The following is a 19,371-nucleotide window of genomic DNA, read 5'->3' on the forward strand; positions in this document are numbered from 1 at the left end:
AATAGAAACTTTTATTTTACATTTTATTTAACATTTACATTTATATGATTTGAGGGGGCCCAAATTGTTGCACTGTTTGCTAAAAAATGTGCATGAAACTGTATCTGACCTAGTCATGCTGAGTTTGGGTACATTTGGAAATTTAAGCGCATTTTTGGATCAGTGATCATCATCAGTAAAAAAAAAAAAAGAAAAAAAGAAAAAGAAGTTTAATAATTGTCTTTTCTTAAAGAAGTGAGAACTGTGGCATTTCAGGGGGAGACTTAGGAAAATTTGTTATTTTGCAAAAACATTAAATTTTGACATATATAGGAACCAGGTTGATCCTGCCTGCTGTGAATGTTTTAATGCAGTTCAATTCAATTCAATTTTATTTATACAGCGCCAAATCACAACAACAGTCGCCTCAAGGTAGACTCTACAATAATAGATACAGAGAAAACCCCAACAATCATATGACCCCCTATGAGCAAGCACTTTGGTGACAGTGGGAAGGAAAAACTCCCCTTTAACAGGAAGAAACCTCCGGCAGAACCAGGCTCACGGGGGGGGGGGGCATCTGCCATCAGAGATTAATATATGATTCAGTGCACAGAGGACTATAAACACATAGTGAGTGTCACGGTCTCGCTGGCGGACCGTGGGGATGTGGGGAAAGGAGGACCCAAAATGCAGGACTCTACAGTGCAACAGTGTTTATTTACAGTGGTGACAATCCGAACAACAATAAATCCCCCCGTGCGATCCCAACTCCCGTTCCGTGTCTTCTCCTTTATCCCGTGCTCCGTGCTCTGTCTCCGTTCCCTGTGTACTCTCCGTGTGCTGCCTCCTGGTCGCCACAATTCCTCCTGAGGAAACACGCATACCAAAGGCAGCCGTGAGTACAAAACCTAACAGTAGACTTGCACTAACCTTGCACAATACACTTAAGACTGACGGGAAGTCACTCAACGATCCAGCGTCGAGGAGCTCTCAGCCACACTGTTTTGAAGCTCCTCTGACGAGGCTTGATCGGCGCCAGGTGTGTGTGGATTCCTGGGTGGGACCGGTCAGCTGGCAGGGCCACACCCACCAGGCCTAAAAGTGCCTGCCACGACCGCACCCTCACATACACAAGCACACACCCCTAAACACCTGACAGTACACCAACACGGAAAAACAGGACAGCAGACACAACCATAATAACAACAACCACAATAATGATAATAATAATAATAATAACTACAATAGTAGTCCACACTGCTCACGGACCCCGAATCCCTGGAACTGGGTCCGTGACAGTACCCCCCCTCTAAGGGTCGGCACCCGACGACCCAAAAACAAAAACAAAACAAAAACCACAGTACAACCAACCCCGGGCGGGCGGCGGGGGGTCCCGGACGGAGGGCCCCAAAACCCCAGTTCAAATGTCCAACCACTGCCATGGTGGGAACAACAGTTCTTGCGGCCGACCCAGTGGACCGCAAGCAGGCAAAACTCGCTACAGGTCAGGCAGTGGTGGGAAAACAGTTCGGGCGGCCTACCTCCAACCCCATGATGGAAGCGGAACGCTTCAGGCGGCCTGCCACGGGTCCGGTGGCGGCGGAACGGTTCTGGTGGCCTGCCACGGGTCCGGTGGCGCTGCTCCTCCGGCGGCCTGCCACGGGTCCGGTGGCGGCGGAACGGTTCTGGTGGCCTGCCACGGGTCCGATGGCAACGTCGCTGCTCCGGTGAGCAACAGCGAGGCGTGGCACATGGTCTATGACGCGCCGGTCGCTGACGTGGACGCACTGGACGTGGATGGCGTGGAGGCCGCGCTAGACGTGGAGGTCCCTCCGGTTCGCTGACCTCCGGCTGAGCGGGCCCCTCCGCGGCTGGCAGCGAGAGCCCCTCCGCGGCTGGCAGCGAGAGCCCCTCCGTGGCTGGCAGAGAGAGCCCCTCCGCGGCTGGCAGAGAGAGCCCCTCCGCGGCTGGCAGCGCCGGTTGTTCCTTCCGCTCGCCGAGCTCCTCTGCTGGTGGCTCGCTGAGCTCCTCCGCTGGTGGCTCGCTGAGCTCCTCCGGCTCGCTGAGCCCCTCCGGCTCGCTGAGCTCCTCCGGCTCGGGCATGCTGAGCTCCACAGCTGGCGACGCGGGCTCCTCCCGCTCGCTGAGCTCCCGCTCGGGCATGCTGAGCTCCTCCGGCTCGCTGAGCTGCTCCTGCTCGCTGAGCTGCACCTGCTCGGGCATGCTGAGCTCCTCCGGCTCGCTGAGCTCCACAGCTGGCGACGCGGGCTCCTCCCGCTCGCTGAGCTCCTGCTCGGGCATGCTGAGCTCCTCCGGCTCGCTGAGCTCCACAGCTGGCGACGCGGGCTCCTCCCGCTCGCTGAGCTCCCGCTCGGGCATGCTGAGCTCCTCCGGCTCGCTGAGCTGCTCCTGCTCGCTGAGCTGCTCCTGCTCGGGCATGCTGAGCTCCTCCGGCTCGCTGAGCTCCACAGCTGGCGACGCGGGCTCCTCCCGCTCGCTGAGCTCCTGCTCGGGCATGCTGAGCTCCTCCGGCTCGCTGAGCTGCTCCTGCTCGCTGAGCTCCTCCCGCTCGCTGAGCCGCTCCTCCGGCTGCGACGCGGGTATAGATGGTCGTTGATCCGGAGGTGAAGATGGCGATGCGGAAGCTGCAGGTGGCGAAGATGACGGTCGAGCGGGTGATGTGGATGGTGAAGTCGAGAGTTCTGCGGTCGCTGCAGTCTGATGGGACGCTGGTGGAGAAGTAGCTGCAAAGGGCGGAGGTGATAATGGTGCGGCAGCTACTTGTGGTAGACTGGACAGCGATGTAGAAACAACAGGCGGGTGACATAATGGCAGGGTAGTTCCAGCAGGCATATCAGCCTCCAACTGAGGATGAAGACGAGAGGCTGACTGGACTGGCTGTGCTACGGCTACAGGCTGGGCAGCTGGCTGTGCTACGGCTACAGGCTGGGCAGCTGGCTGTGCTACGGCTACAGGCTGGGCAGCTGGCTGTGCTACGAGGTTAGCTTTCACACAGTCCCGTGAATAAACAGATGAGGTGAATGAAGATGAATTGTCCATATGACTCACCACAGCCGGCTGTTGGAAAGTTTTAGAGTCTGACTGCGGTGAGGCACGCCAGCGGCGCAAGCGTCGCTTCTTCAACGATGCCGGGGCCAGCGTATCAGGCTGAGGTTCCACCAGCCGGCCGGACAGGAGAGCAGCTGTGTGATTTTGAGCTGCCGGTCCTTGGTCTGCTGACTCAGCAGGTGCCGCAGAGGTGAGTGGAGATGTGGTGAGGTGCAGAGGGCGTGTGAAACGTTTCCCCCGCAATGGAGGGTCCAACAAGCGAGCTGCAAGCGACGGCGGGGAGGCTATCAGCCTATGAAAAAAGAAATAGGCAGCAAGGGCTCCCAGGAAGGTTGCCATATCCTCCTCGCCCGGACAGCCCAAACCAAACAGCTCAAAACAGGAACTTTCCCTCAGCGTGGTTATAATCGAAATTAGTCTCTTAATGTCCAAAAAGCTCACAGATGAGGTGATTGATGACAGGAAGGCATCAAAAAATACGACCTGCATGTGTCTCTGATGTGGATCCGCCGCCTGGATAATGCTCCGACAGTATTTCCAGAGCTGGGCGAGCAATTCCTCCTGTGAGACGGTCCTTGAGTCCGCTGGGCCCATAATGGCTGGATCGTTCTGTCACGGTCTCGCTGGCAGACCGTGGGGATGTGGGGAAAGGAGGACCCAAAATGCAGGACTCTACAGTGCAACAGTGTTTATTTACAGTGGTGACAATCCGAACAACAATAAATCCCCCCGTGCGATCCCAACTCCCGTTCCGTGTCTTCTCCTTTATCCCGTGCTCCGTGCTCTGTCTCCGTTCCCTGTGTACTCTCCGTGTGCTGCCTCCTGGTCGCCACAATTCCTCCTGAGGAAACACGCATACCAAAGGCAGCCGTGAGTACAAAACCTAACAGTAGACTTGCACTAACCTTGCACAATACACTTAAGACTGACGGGAAGTCACTCAACGATCCAGCGTCGAGGAGCTCTCAGCCACACTGTTTTGAAGCTCCTCTGACGAGGCTTGATCGGCGCCAGGTGTGTGTGGATTCCTGGGTGGGACCGGTCAGCTGGCAGGGCCACACCCACCAGGCCTAAAAGTGCCTGCCACGACCGCACCCTCACATACACAAGCACACACCCCTAAACACCTGACAGTACACCAACACGGAAAAACAGGACAGCAGACACAACCATAATAACAACAACCACAATAATGATAATAATAATAATAATAACTACAATAGTAGTCCACACTGCTCACGGACCCCGAATCCCTGGAACTGGGTCCATGACAGTGAGTGAGAAAGGTGACTGAAGAAAAAATACTCAATGCGTCATGGGAATCCCCCAGCAGCCTACACCTATTGCAGCATAACTAAGGGATAGTGTTGGGAAGGTTACTTTTAAAATGTATTCCACTACAGATTACATGCCCCAAAATGTATTTTGTAACGTATTCCGTTACGTTGCTCAATGAGAGTAACGTATTCTGAATACTTTGGATTACTTAATATATTATTAAACTTTTTACAACTACATGAATGTACTATTGCTGTGTGATTTAGTACTATTACTGAAAGATACTTGCCATACCAATACCAACTAGATTTTTAAATCTTAATATAAAATGAGAAACAGTAGGTTGACATTAGGTAAGGCTGCACTTTTTGCAGTGAGAAAACTATTCCGCGCGTATATAAAACAGGTCCGCAGCTCCGGACCGTAGTAAAGCGACCTCTGGCTTATACGTTGGGTTCGTGTCGGGCTCATAGCCAAAAGCTAGCTTTACTTTGTTGTCTGGGTCAACTTTGCTAGCGAGAGACACAGAGAGGCATTGAAAGGCTGCTCCAACAGAACTTATTGTTTCGGAGGAAAACACGAACAGTGTACAGTCGAGTCTTAATAGCTTACTTACAACTGGGCTCTTCCGGCACTCTTTTTGGCTGCAGTGGTTATTATTATATTTATATGCTTCCAGCTCCCATTTCTGCTCGGTGACAGCTCGTACTTTTCCACTCTCCTTTTTCTCCCTCGCGCTCACAGACACATAACGGGTATGACAGTCCATTCTCCCTGCAGCACGGACTACACTGCCCATGAGGCTACATTCTTTAGGGCTATGCCTGTAACATAATGCATGTTTTGTTTGGGTTTTCTACCGGCGTGGAATTACCAAAAATAGAGAGGGCATAGCCTTATATATGACACAGGAAAAGACCGCAGAGTAATCCCTTTATTTCAACAAAGTAACTTTATTCTGAATACCACCTTTTTAAACGGTAACTAACAGAATACAGTTACTCATATTTTGTATTTTAAATATGTAACGGCGGTACATGTATTCCGTTACTCCCCAACACTGTTAAGGGAGGATTCAGGATCACCGGATCCAGCCCTAAATATATGCTTCAGCAAAGAGGAAAATTTTAAGCATAATCTTAAAAGTAGAGATACTTACTGTGGCCCTGAGAGGCCAAACGGACTGCAACTTCAGAAAACACTTGCACAAAGAAAAACGCTACAAAAAGAAAAACGCTGCAAAAGCACACAAAACACAACGGAAATCGGAAAAAACACAATGGAAATGTTTCTGGGGAGACAATAACCCGACGGACCAGTAGCACGAACCAAAACATGCTAACAAGTGCGCTGGGACTGGGAGACACTTCAAAGAAGTGGAGGAGAGGTAAATGTGTTGTAGTCATATGATTCTAATAATACTACAGATATCTGGAATATACATACATGTTTTGGTTCGTGGGCCTCAGCTAAAAGTTGCCTGTCATGGTCTCCATGCCTCTGGCGCAGATTATTTTACTCTCTCTGTTCCCATCTCTCTGGAAAATGTGTGTGAGTGTGTGGCAGATTACTGTTTTTGTGGGGGATTCTTTTCCACACTTTCTGTCGCACCAGGAAGAGCCAGCTAAAGTTATTGTTGGGAATTATTAGCTGTAAATAACACTTTTGATTTGTTGCTACTATATATCTGCTTCTTGGATCCACCTGTAGTGACAATACATGTCATCATTTCCTGCCCCCAGCTCGTTAAAAAAACTCAGCTGCCAGACTATCAATAACAAAAGTGCACACACCTCAAATTCCTGCTGGATTATTACCACTGTGGTGGACCACTAGAGGGCTCCACTCACACCCAATGTGGAGGTAAGCATGGACGACACAGTGGGTTTTGGGCTTGGGTTAAAAACATCTTTTTACAAAATTAACCACATTTAAGGAAAGTCCATTTAACATTTTGCTAGGTTGCCAGCTGTATTGGCAGGTCAAGACTTGAGGTGAATTTTGCAAGCATTGCTTTGGATTGCACTTAATGAAAACAGCACCGAGCAGTAATTAAAAAAAACATGTGTCCTCAAACACGACTGAAAAGGTAAACTGTCTGGCTAAACTGTCATTAATAAATAAGAAACATTTGCTGTTGCCCTCTGATTGTGTATGCAGTATTGATTTAGGTGGTGGGTGTATCGGTGACAAATAACCTCAAACACTCATGTTGTTTTGATGAGTGGTTCTAGGATAAAAAAAAGAAAAATACTGCTAGCCCCAGTCCTAAATTACAGACTGTGTGTGTGTAAAGTAGTGTAAAGTCCTCTCAGCATGTGGGTCTAACCTGCTCATGCACAGATCAGAATAAACATACAAACCAGAAACAATTTATCATCTTGGTCATAAAGCTCATAAAGTGGACATTAATTCAGGGTAATGGAGATAAACAGGCAGTTTGGTTATGGACTTTCACAAAAAGGATAATAAAAACTCTACAACAAAGTTAAAATGCCTGAGGAGCAATGAAATTCAAAACACAGGAAGACAACAGGAGAAAATAACTAGGGAGAGTCAGGGACATAATGGCCTTCGGAAAAGCACAGAGTTAACACACACTGGGGAGAAACAGGTGGTAAGGTACAGGTAAAGTCTATCAGACTGTAATGTAAAAAAAATAAATAGAGAGACATAATAGAAGAACACCCATAGAAAACCATGAAAACAGTGGCAGGCCAGGTCTGTGTGTCAAAAAGTAGAGGTGCTATTATTGCAGACAACACATGATCTTGTGTTCGGCAGATTGCTGAGTTCAAGCTGACCCCTGAACACGCGGAGCAGCAATGGGAGACTTTGCTAATGGAAAGTGAACTTCAGGAGCTCTCCTCTTTGTTGATTCACTGTAGATGATCTGGAAAACTCCCCGAAGTGAGGTCTGTGTTTATAATCCACTTTTTTTTGACTGCAACAACGCTTTCCTGAAGTTATTACTGCAAACAAAAAGGATTCTTACTCTGTGTCTGACAAGTGTAAGAACTGTGAAATTATGACCATTGATCTGTTGATGTTTTCCTTACTTTCCACCTGATGCTTCAGTCTGTCTTTATCTCAGAGTGTTTTGCAGATATAACCATGTTTTCCTCATTAACTGGAGAATATTTAACTCTTCCATCTTACTTATAGAGTAACTCTTTAAGGTTTTAGTCTATAAAATTGCTGTCAGCTTATTTTATTAGTCTACCAAACACACAAAAAACCCTTGAGTAATATGATAGATGCTCTTCATCAAATCCACTAAAAGTATTTGAGGTTTTTCTATAAATCAATACATCATTCTGATAACTTATCACGCTATTGACACGTTTAGTTACAAAAGTCCCACATAAACAAAATTTTTTTGTTTGTTTGTTTTAATGTTTCGAACACTGAAGATCTCCTAAAACCTTTGATTCACTGAAGAAGTAGTAAATTAAAATGCATTTCATTAAACTACTCACAGCTAACAAACATCACAATCAGCGTAGCATTTTGTGTTTTTTTTTCCATTACTACATGATAACTCTGCATCCATCACTGCTGACTCTGCTAAGCTAATAAAAATACATGAAAAAGGCTGGTTGTTAATTTAGTCTGGCACAACTCATCTCAGACCTCTGACTCCAATTATCACCTCACACTTTCTCATAGGCTGATGAGTGAGAATGCAGTGATGATAGCTCATAAATACAGATACTGTATCTTCATCTTTGTAAGTGGAGGTGAAAGGTTTCTGGCTGAAATAATCTTGAATAACATCTTTAACATACATGCATTTTCAAAATATTTATGACTACTTTACTAAAGTGTCATTAGGACATTTATGTAGCTTTCAGCGCAAGCTAAAATGATTTTGGATGATTGTACACGATAACCAAGGTTAGAGTACTCTTATATTCCTGGGTCCTGACTTGTTTGTTATTCGGTCCCCTCTATCCTCTGGGGTTTATCTTTGTCTCTATTAGCTACTTTTATCTCTTATACTTCATCCCTGGTTTTAGTTTCTTTGCCACTGATTAGTTTCACCTGTGCCTTGTTTCTCCAGCCATGACTCACCCCCCTGATTAGTTCTTGATGTATGATATCAAAATCAAATCAAATCAAATCAAATCACTTTTATTGTCACATCACATGTGCAGGCACACTGGCACAGCACATGCGAGTGAAATTCTTGTGTGCGAGCCCCACAAGCAACAGAGATGTGCAAACACAACAACACAAACGAGCAAAATACAAGAATGGCCAACCTGAAACTAATAAATATATGTACAATATATAATAGTGTATGCATTTCTGGATGTGTATACTAAATATTTTCCTACGTGTGTGTGTGTGTGTGTGTGTGTGTGTGTGTGTGTGTGTGTGTACACATTTTTACAAATTAAATAGTAAAAAAAATAAAATAAAATAATAATAATAATAATAATAATAATAATAAAATATATAAAATATACAGAGTTGAATATGTGCAAAACAAGTGGCATTTATATACAGTGTGGAGTGCATAATGTTGAAGTTCCAGTAGTGAAGCTGAGGTGTCTATGACGTGTTCAGCAGTCTGATGGCCTGATGGAAAAAGCTGTCTCTCAGTCTGCTGGTACGGGACCGGATGCTGCAGAACCTCCTTCCTGATGGAAGCAGTCTGAACAGTTTATGGCTGGGGTGACTGGAGTCCTTGATGATCCTCCCCGCTTTCCTCAGGCAGCGCTTCCTGTAGATGTCTTGGAGGGAGGGAAGCTCACCTCCAATTATCCGTTCAGAGCACCGCACTACTCGCTGGAGAGCTTTGCAGTTGTAGGCGGTGCTGTTGCCATACCAGGTGGTGATGCATCCAGTGAGGATGCTCTCAATGGCACAGTGATAGAAGGTCCTGAGGATGCGGGGGCTCATGCCGAATCTTTTCAGTCTCCTGAGAAAGAAGAGGCGCTGCTGTGCCTTCTTCACTGTTTTGTTTGTGTGTACTGACCACGTAAGATCCTCAGCCAGATGTACACCAAGGAACCGGAAGCTGCTCACTCTCTCCACAGCAGCGCCGTTGATGGTGATGGGGGTGTGTACTTCTCTGCACCTCCGGAAGTCCACTATCAACTCCTTTGTCTTTGCGACGTTGAGGGTGAGATGGTTGTCTTGACACCAGTGGGTCAGGGCGCTGACCTCCTCCCTGTAAGCCGTCTCATCACCGTTGGTGATAACACCCACCACTGTAGTGTCGTCCGCAAACTTCACAATGATGTTGGAGCTGTTAGTGGCTGTGCAGTCGTAGGTGTAGAGTGAGTACAGGAGAGGGCTCAGTACACACCCCTGTGGAGCACCAGTGTTCAGTGTGATGGGGGATGAGGTGATGCTGCCCAGTCTGACCACCTGGCGTCTGTCAGACAGGAATGCTAAGGATCCAGCTGCAGAGGGAGCTGCTCAGTCCTAGATCCTGCAGTTTCCTGTCCAGCTTCGAGGGAACGATGGTGTTGAATGCTGAGCTGTAATCTACAAACAGCATCCTCACATACGTGTCTCTCTTCTCCAGGTGTGACAGGGCAGTGTGTAGTGTCAGGGCTATGGCATCATCAGTGGACCTGTTGTGGCGGTATGCAAACTGTAGAGGGTCCAGTGAGTCGGGTAGTGCAGAGCAGATGAAGTCCCTGACCAGCTTCTCGAAGCATTTGCTTACGATGGGGGTCAGGGCTACAGGTCGCCAGTCGTTCAATGAGGAGATGGTGGAGGATTTGGGTACAGGGACGATGGTGGCCATTTTGAAGCAGGCTGGGACTACAGACAGAGAGAGGGAAAGGTTGAAGATGTGCGTGAACACTCCAGCCAGCTGAGCCGCGCATGACCTGAGGACGCGGCCGGGAATCCCGTCCGGACCAGTAGCTTTGCGTGCGTTCACCTTCCTGAAGCACTTCAGGAAGGTGAACGCACGCAAAGCTGCGTTCACACGCATTCACACGCACGCAAAACATCAACACATCCTTGTGTTGATGTTGTTCTTGGATCAACATAAGGATATTTGTCCAGGATCAACATTGCATATGACCATTCACATGGTTATGTCATAGCTTTGCGACATGAAAACCCCCCTAAAACCTGCCAATATCCACTATGGAAAAAAAGTCTCCAAAAGGTGGTTGGTTAGAGTAAGGGTTGGGGTTCAGGATGTGGATACAAAAGGGAACAAAGACAAAACAAGATACAAGAACTAAAAACAAACTCAGAATACCAACGTAATACAGAACTCAAGACTAATACAAAACTTGAATATAAACATTTCTTAAATTGAAGAGAATGAGTGAAGAGTCCAGAACAAACTAAAAGCTGGGATGAAGACCCACAACCATGATATCATGAGAGTGATTCCTCCACAACAATCCAACCTGGCAACGGAAATAGCTACAGGCAAAGTAACACTGTGGCCCAACGATGATGTGCAGACGTTTTGTGCCTGCTGGCTGACAACAGAATCCAGAGAAAGCCAGACTGAGTGACCCGAAATCAAAAAGCCTATCAGTGTCCTTCACTGTTGTCACATGCAAATGACATCACAAGACTTTTGGCCCGCCTTGCTATAATGACCCCAACCCCATTGAGGTACTACTAAACTGTAATGAAAATAAAAGAAACTAAGTAGAGTCCAGTGGAGAAAGGGCATTCGTGTTCTCAATCTCGAGTCCTTTGCCAGAAGCCTGTGAGTTTGCGAGTTCTGTGGAGCATCTTAGCTCTTTTGTACAGAGACCCCTGATGTGCCTGGAGTCTGCTGAAGCCCTCTTCCAGTTTTGGCTTTCAGCTCCTAATTCTTCTGTTACTACTGGAACCACTTTGGACTTTACTTTCCACATCTGCTCCAGTTGTTATTTCAGTCACTAGTAGTTCTGTTTTCTGCTGCTCCTAGACTCCTACCTCTATGTACCTGGTGCTTAGGTTGTCAAAGGGTACTGAAACTGAACCCAAGTTCAGAACCGAGTGCGTTGGCGACAGGAAGTTTTAAACACTTTATTTAACTCAGTGACACATTTAACATAATTTCTTGGCAAGGAGATGTGTCAGCTAGAATATATATAACACACAACTAAGCTGGGTGAGGGTATGGGTCCAGGGGGAGATAACAAGGAGGACTGAGTCGTGAGGTGGCACTGAGGAGAGAGGGAACGTTCCAAAGGATTCTCTGAGGTGACTATGTGTCTTAGCTGAAGAAGTGGCTTACATTGCAGGTGGAGTAGTTGTAGCTCTGGGTGAGCTGAGCAGAGTGGATGGCTGATCTGGGTAAAAGAGATTCCAAAAAGGTGGCAGGAGGTCAGGCAGGTGTAGGCTGGAAGCTTGAGGAGCTGAGAGAATGGCTGGGAGTCCGAGAAAAAGGGCTGGCCTGAGGGATGAGCCGTGACGGGATGTGAAACCTGCAGCACAATGAAACAGGGTAATTTGTGCTTACAAAACATATGGTAAAATAATTGTGTGAAAATGGCTTGTAGTGTAAATTGCTTTGAATGCTTAAAAAAGACTAGTAAATGCCGTTGTAAACGACCACGGCAGACCCTGGTGCACGTTCATGCTTTGCAGCATACTTTATTAACACTTTCATGGTTGCTGTACATCCGCACCCAGAGCTGCAGCTCTCCCGCTGCCAGCTCAACATAACGACCACAACAACAACGCCAACCACAGGACCCAGTACAATATTTAATTTGGCGGGGCGTGATTGCGGATGCCGTGCAGGTGCGTCCGCCTCCTCTGCACGGCACCGCAGGCCACGCCCCGCCACGGCCTTATATTCAAAGCATTTGCAAAGCCTGTAAGGAAATCTGGCACAAAAATATTCAGACTATGTAAATTAACAGACCATTAAGGCAAAGGCAGATCTATGATTACAAGTGTGCATTTTTATGTTAAATTATTGTTATGTTTCGATGTACTGTTACGAGCAAGAGCAAGTAATAAAACAAATAAAGTACAGAATTTGTACTGTTCTCTGTATGTGTTGCACTCACTGAGCATAAACATAAACAGTAGGCCAAGCTTCTTTTCTAGAGACAGGGATGTGAGCGTACTTGCTCCTTTAATTACTTGATTCCTAGAAATTATATCAAACTGACGTCACTGAAATTGAGTGAAACTAGAAAGACCAACAGACAAACAAACATCACTGCACTAACACAGGAGGAAATATCCTATATATAATCTAATACACAATATTTATACATTACAACATATTATATTATACAATATAATATAACAATATATTATGCAGTATTATATTATAATAAGATCATCTTGTATACAATCTAATATTAACACTATGAAAAATAAGCAGCTCATAGATAACCATATACAGCGAATAAATAACCATTGAACATGTCACCAATTTTCTAAGTAAATACATTTCTAAAGGTGCTACTGACATGAAAGTCCCACCAGATATCGTTAAAAACCTTCCAATCCACAGAAGTCAGACTATAGACCAGGGACGATTCTAGGATCAGAGCTTTGGGGGTGCTGAGCACCCAGAGAGCTGCCCAGCCAGGCAAGATAAACCTGTCTCTGTCAGTCCCTGCATCCTTAAATGTTGTCCCGAGTTCTCTCTGACTGTCACTTTGGTGCATTTAAGCCCCTGTTCCTCCCTGTCCTCATCGTCTGTTGTCTTAGTCTCCGTTATCAGTCATCATAATTTTACCATCTCTGTGCAAGTCTGCAAATTTCTTTATTAAATCATAAGATTCTTAAATTCATCAAGTCTCTCTGTGCCTGGGTCCTCGTCACAAAACATGACATCACTGTTTTGTGCATTTTAACACAATTTAATCCCCACATTTGTGAAAGAAAAGCAAAACACTTTTTTGAAAAGTCTGTAACAAAACCATCAAATCTGATAAAGGTTATTTAAATGCTGCAAAAGAAGAATGGATTGGAATAGAAAAAATACATATCCTAACCTTAATTACTGGGGGAGAATAATGAATGATGCTTATAGTGAGTAAAAAGTAAACTGAGTGCATTTTTTGGACAGAGATTCACTTTTAATGTGTATGTATAATATAATACAGATACATAAAAAACACTCCCAAAACAGAATAAATTATTACAAATAAATTATTACAAAATATTAATAAAAACTATAAAAATGGAGGCAACTTTGCCTGTCGTAGAATGTATACCATGCATGAAAAAATCTTTACTGCAGATACTAATTTTACTAATATAATAATACTAATTTTGTGTTGTAAGATTTATGACTTTCATGCTTTCCTCCCCCTTTGTGAGTGTGGACGCTTCATCTCTTTGCTCTCTAAATGCTTTGCTTCTTTTATTGATTTTTACCGATTTTTATGCTGATTTTTTCCCTTTTTTCCATATGAGCTTACCTGCAATAGCTTCTGGACACTTATAGATCATTAGGACTAAAGTGTTCTTAACAGAAACAGCAACATTTTTATAGTTACCTTATCCTCAGCGCTCCGTGTGTCTGTGGCCTAGACAAAGCTGAAGCCTGATTACAGCGTCTGGGCACCGAGCAGCCTCGATAGCCTAGAAAGGTGCTAACCGCTAGGCTAACTAGCAACAAGATGCCTTCCCTCTCCACAGATGACTACCACAGCCTCCTGCAGAAGATTGCAGCACTGGAGACAAAAATTCATCGCTTAGAAGTAAACGTGGAGGTAAATGGACTGTGTGGAAATGAAACAACCTTGCCTTTGACTCAAAACAATGGCGATGAGCAAGCTAGCACACAGCTAAGGAGCACAGATAACATGACCAAGAAAGTAGACTTTGTGCACTATTATAAATTCTCAAGCGATAATCCCCCCTTGGACTGTCTTGGTGCAAAACCAAGACATAAATCATGTCTCCTGGAAGGGGGAGGACGTACCACAGGCAGGGCACAGCGAGCTGAAATCTCTGAAACCGACTGGCCTTCACTTCCTATGAGACAGAGAAGCTCTTCTACCCCTGTATACGAGAGGAAACAGGACTGGACAACCGTGAATAGGAAGGTTAACAACAAACCTTCAAAACAACTGAATGTGAAACTGCAGAACAGATTTGCTCCACTATCAAAGGACCCTGGATCTATATCGGACAACCATCCATCTAAAAGTAGTGAAGTAAGGCCTGAAAATCCACGGGAAAGCTAAAGGCTAGGCCTGAAACGCTGATTGTGGGTGACTCTGCTGTAAAGGATGTACAAAGCATGTGCGGTAAGAACACTAAAGTCCTCTGCTTTCCTAACGATATGGTCAACATCCTGAAGGAGAGAATTCTTCAAATTGCAGATGAATATCCAACTGTGACAAACATTGTCCTGCATACAGGGTCAAACGATGTGTCCAAACAACAATCGGAGGTTCTGAAACGGGACTTTATTGGATTATTAAACACTGTAAACTCTCTGAATGCAGCTGTATTCATCAGTGGACCTGTACCGCCGGTCAGAGGAGGAGACGAGAGATTCAGCAGGCTGTTTACACTGAATAAATGGCTTATATCAGCATGTGCTGACCACTCAGTGCATTTTATCAACAACTTTAATATTTTTTGGGAACGCAGGCATCTGTTTAAAGCAAATGGATTTAATTTTAACAAGTCAGGGGTGAAACTGTTCACCTCCAACTTGTTTTATTCCATACGTCATCCATCTGTGCTTGGAGCCAAGGCTGAGATAAACGAGGAGTTATCTCATAAAGAGGAACAAACAGTACTCCAAGAACAGACAAAGCCCAGCAGAAACCTTGAGGAGGAGCTCCATCTGCCCCCACCCGGGAAGAGCCTCAGAAAGGAGAGACATCTGAGGCAAGAAGAGGCAAGAAGAGGGGTCCCTATTTGCCTCCAACTCTCTCAACAACACCAACGACCAGGACCAGGATCTTCCCCAGTCCCCCAAACCCCTGACAGGCCATCACCCCCATCACCCTCCTCCCCCTCCCTTTCTCCCTCCTCTCCACACCTGAAATTCACTGAAGAGATGATGGAGCGGGTCAATGCTGGGCTCAGATCTACCCCCCGGCCCAATCCCTCTTTGTCCCCCATAAACCCCCCACCAAAGCAGCCAAAGGTTCGCCACCGAGCCCCACCCTCAACAGAGCAATCGAAGTCACATTGCCCAGCCTCGCCCCCCTTAGTTCCTCCTTACCACCTTCATGCTTTGTCTCCGCAATCTGATGTGTGATGTGTGGAGGGTCCGGGCTGCGAGGATTATGGCAGTGGTGACTTTTCCCAGGAGAAGCTGGGACCCTGTTTACTAGAAGGTTTTAAAATTTCTGTACTTTTAGGTGACAGAAGGAGACATGTGGCCTGGTCAAAACACAGAGAGCTGCACTCTAAAAGATCTTTAAATATAGTAAATATACCTTGTGTGCCACAGACTGCTCCCAAACACGAGGGGACAAGTAATGCCAACAACAGTTGGCTTTATTAAACGTTAGATCTTTAGCTGGGAAAACATTTTTAATTAATGATTTAATCACTGAGCACAGCCTTGATTTTATGTTTTTAACTGAAACTTGGTTGGACCAAAATAACAGTGGAGCTGTTCTCATCGAGACGACCCCTCCTAACTACAGTTTTATCAGTGAGGCCAGGGTGAGCAGGAGAGGAGGAGGGGTTGCGGTCTTATTTAATGAATCATTTCAATGTAAGCAGCTATCTCCTGGAAGTTTTCAGTCTTTTGAATATGTGGCTTTACAGCTGAAGGCCCCATCCAAAGTTGTGTTTCTTAATGTTTACAGGCCTCCCAAATACTGCACAGACTTTTTTAATGACCTCAGTGAACTGCTGTCTGTGATCTGTGTTGATTTCGACTGTGTAATTATTGTTGGGGATTTTAACATCCATGTAGACAACCCTCAGGACAAAGGGACTAAAGACCTGAGTAACACTCTGGGCAACTTTGGGCTGACTCAGCATGTAACAGAGGCCACACATAATAGAGGACACACTCTCGACCTACTGATCTCCAAGAGCCTGAGCATTTCAAACATTACTGTGTCTGATGTGGGCTTATCTGATCATTACTGTGTTTTCTTTGAAAGTAAAATCTCAGCCCACACAAATATATCAACAGCAGTGATCACAAAACGGTGTATAACTGAAGACAGTAGTGAGATCTTTAACCAGGTCTTCCCATTAACACCTGACCTGTCCAAAGGTTCAGTGAATGAGCTCGTCAATAGCTTTAATGCAAAAATTTTAAATGTAATGGATACTATTGCCCCCATTAAGGTGAAGGTTATCTCTGGAAGGAAAAAGTCTCCATGGAGAAACTCCACACTAGTGAAAAATGAAAAAAGAGAGTGTAGGAAAGCTGAGCGCAGATGGAGAAAAACAAACCTCCAGGTTCATTATGACATCTATAAAGAGAGACTTCACAATTATAATTTACAACTGAGGAGTGCAAGAAGGTCCTACTTCTCTGACATCATCACTAAAAACAGCCATAATGCTCGGGTCTTATTCTCTACAGTTGACAGGCTAACAAACCCTCCTGTGCCAGTGGCAGCCGAACTTCATTCAACCATGGCCTGCAATGACTTTGCCAAATTCTTCACAGACAAAATCCAAAAGATTAGACAAGCAGTTGGTACATCAACAGCAGATCCAGGATATGTACTGTGTCCACCGAAAAACTGTTTAAACACCATCAAACAGTTTCACCCGATTAACAGCAAAGACCTGGAGGACATCTTAGGTCAACTGAACTCCTCCTCTTGCTGTTTAGATGTCCTGCCAGCAAGTTTTTTCAAAAAGGTCTCAAAGACTTTAGAGTCAGACCTGTTACAGATCGTCAACTTTTCCTTAATGTCAGGTGTGTTTCCAGAACCACTAAAAACTGCTGTAATCAAACCTATACTGAAAAAGGACAATCTTGACAAGACACAAATGAAAAACTACAGGCCGATCTCAAATCTCCCATTTTTAAGTAAGATCATTGAAAAAGCAGTTTCTCAACAGCTCAATTACTTCTTAAAACAAAATAACTGCTACGATGCCTTCCAGTCAGGTTTTAGACAGAACCACAGCACTGAAACCGCTCTGACAAAAGTGTTTAATGACATATGTCTGAACACAGACAGTGGAAAAATGTCAGTCCTAGTTTTACTGGATCTCAGTGCAGCATTTGATACAGTTGACCACAACATATTACTCAAACGACTGGAGAACTGGGCAGGTCTCTCAGGAACTGTACTAAACTGGTTCAAAACATACTTAGAAAACAGGAAATACTTTGTATCAATAGGTAACTTCACATCCGAGCAGACAAGTATCACATGTGGAGTTCCCCAAGGTTCCATCTTGGGACCCCCTCTGTTTAACATTTACATGCTCCCACTGGCACAGATTATAAAGAACAACAAAATAAACTACCACAGCTATGCAGATGACACACAAATATATATCACAATGTCACCAGGAGACCGAGGCCCTGTACAGGCTCTTGGTAAATGCATTGAGGAAATTAATGACTGGTTGTGCCACAATTTTCTCCAACTAAACAAAAACAAAACTGAAGTAATAGTCTTTGGCGCCAAAGAAAAACGATTACAGGTCACCAGAGAACTTCAATCTATACATCTAAAAACCACAAACCAGGCGAGAAATTTGGGTGTAGTGATGGATGCAGACCTAAACTTAGAGAAACACATTAAGACAATAACAAAATCAGCTTACTATCACCTCAAGAATATTTCAAGGATAAAAGACCTGATGTCTCAACAGGACCTGGAAAAACTAGTCCATGCATTCGTTTTTAGTAGGCTTGATTACTGTAACAGCATCTTTACAGGTCTACCTAAAAAATCAGTCAGACAACTACAGCTCATTCAGAACTCTGCTGCTCGAGTCCTCACTAAGACCAAAAAAGTGGACCACATCAGTCCAGCTCTGAGGTCTTTACACTGGCTGCCTGTCCGTCAGAGGATAGACTTTAAAGTTCTGATGCTGGCCTATAAAGCTCTGAATGGTTTAGGACCAAAATACATCAGTGACCTCCTGACCCAGTATGAACCTTCCAGATCCCTCAGGTCATCTGGATCCGGTCTTTTATCAGTTCCCAGAGTCAGAACCAGACACGGAGAAGCTGCATTCAGCTTTTATGCTCCTTATATCTGGAACAAACTCCCAGAAAGCCTCAGATCAGCTGAAACACTCAGTTTATTTAAATCCAGGTTGAAGACTCACCTGTTCTCAGCTGCATTTGAATAAAGCACCAAATCCACACTTTTAAGCTTAAATTTCAAAACTTACACTAACTACTGATCTTATCTATTTCTGATTTTATCTGTTTTGATTTTATATACTGTTTTGTTTGTTTGTTAAGCTTAAATTTCAAAACTTACATTAACTACTGATTTTATCTACTGTTCTGATTTTATCTGTTTTGATTTTATATACTGTTTTGTTTGTTTGTTTGTTTGTTAAGTGGGTTTAGAGCTCTGGGTAGCTCCCAAGCTGGGTCTAGACTGGGTCTAGAGAGTATTTTAAATTCAGGGAATTTAAAATAGAAAGTAGCTCGTCCACAGAAGGACTGGTAGCTCCCCTTACGATAAGGGTTCAGATCGCGCGAACAGGTGTGGGATTAGAGCTCTGGGTAGCTCCCCAACTGGGTCTAGACTGGGTCTAGAGAGTATTTTAAATTCAGGGAATTTAAAATAGAAAGTAGCTCGTCCACAGAAGGACTGGTAGCTCCCCTTACGATAAGGGTTCAGATCGCGCGAACAGGTGTGGGATTAGAGCTCTGGGTAGCTCCCCAACTGGGTCTAGACTGGGTCTAGAGAGTATTTTAAATTCAGGGAATTTAAAATAGAAAGTAGCTCGTCCACAGAAGGACTGGTAGCTCCCCTTACGATAAGGGTTCAGATCGCGTGAACAGGTGTGGGATTAGAGCTCTGGGTAGCTCCCCAACTGGGTCTAGACTGGGTCTAGAGAGTATTTTAAATTCAGGGAATTTAAAATAGAAAGTAACTCGTCCACAGAAGGACTGGTAGCTCCCCTTACGATAAGGGTTCAGATCGCGCGAACAGGTGTGAAATGTGTGTGTTTAGTTAG

At 45.1% G+C, this 19,371-nt stretch overlaps 1 protein-coding gene across 1 annotated transcript; it reads right to left on the reverse strand.

Moving 5' to 3' along the window:
• Positions 1-1,058: 1,058 nt before the first annotated feature.
• LOC146657053 (uncharacterized) lies at positions 1,059-2,731 on the reverse strand. Its single transcript, XM_085426902.1, has one exon. The coding sequence runs from the start codon at positions 2,497-2,499 to the stop codon at positions 1,222-1,224; it is 1,278 nt and encodes a 425-aa protein (XP_085283028.1). The 5' UTR covers positions 2,500-2,731; the 3' UTR covers positions 1,059-1,221.
• Positions 2,732-19,371: the final 16,640 nt, after the last annotated feature.

The sequence above is a fragment of the Rhamphochromis longiceps genome, linkage group LG12 (assembly GCF_057381845.1).
Source record: "Rhamphochromis longiceps isolate RC_006_pf linkage group LG12, R_longiceps_female_GT1.1, whole genome shotgun sequence".
NCBI lineage: Eukaryota > Metazoa > Chordata > Actinopteri > Cichliformes > Cichlidae > Rhamphochromis > Rhamphochromis longiceps.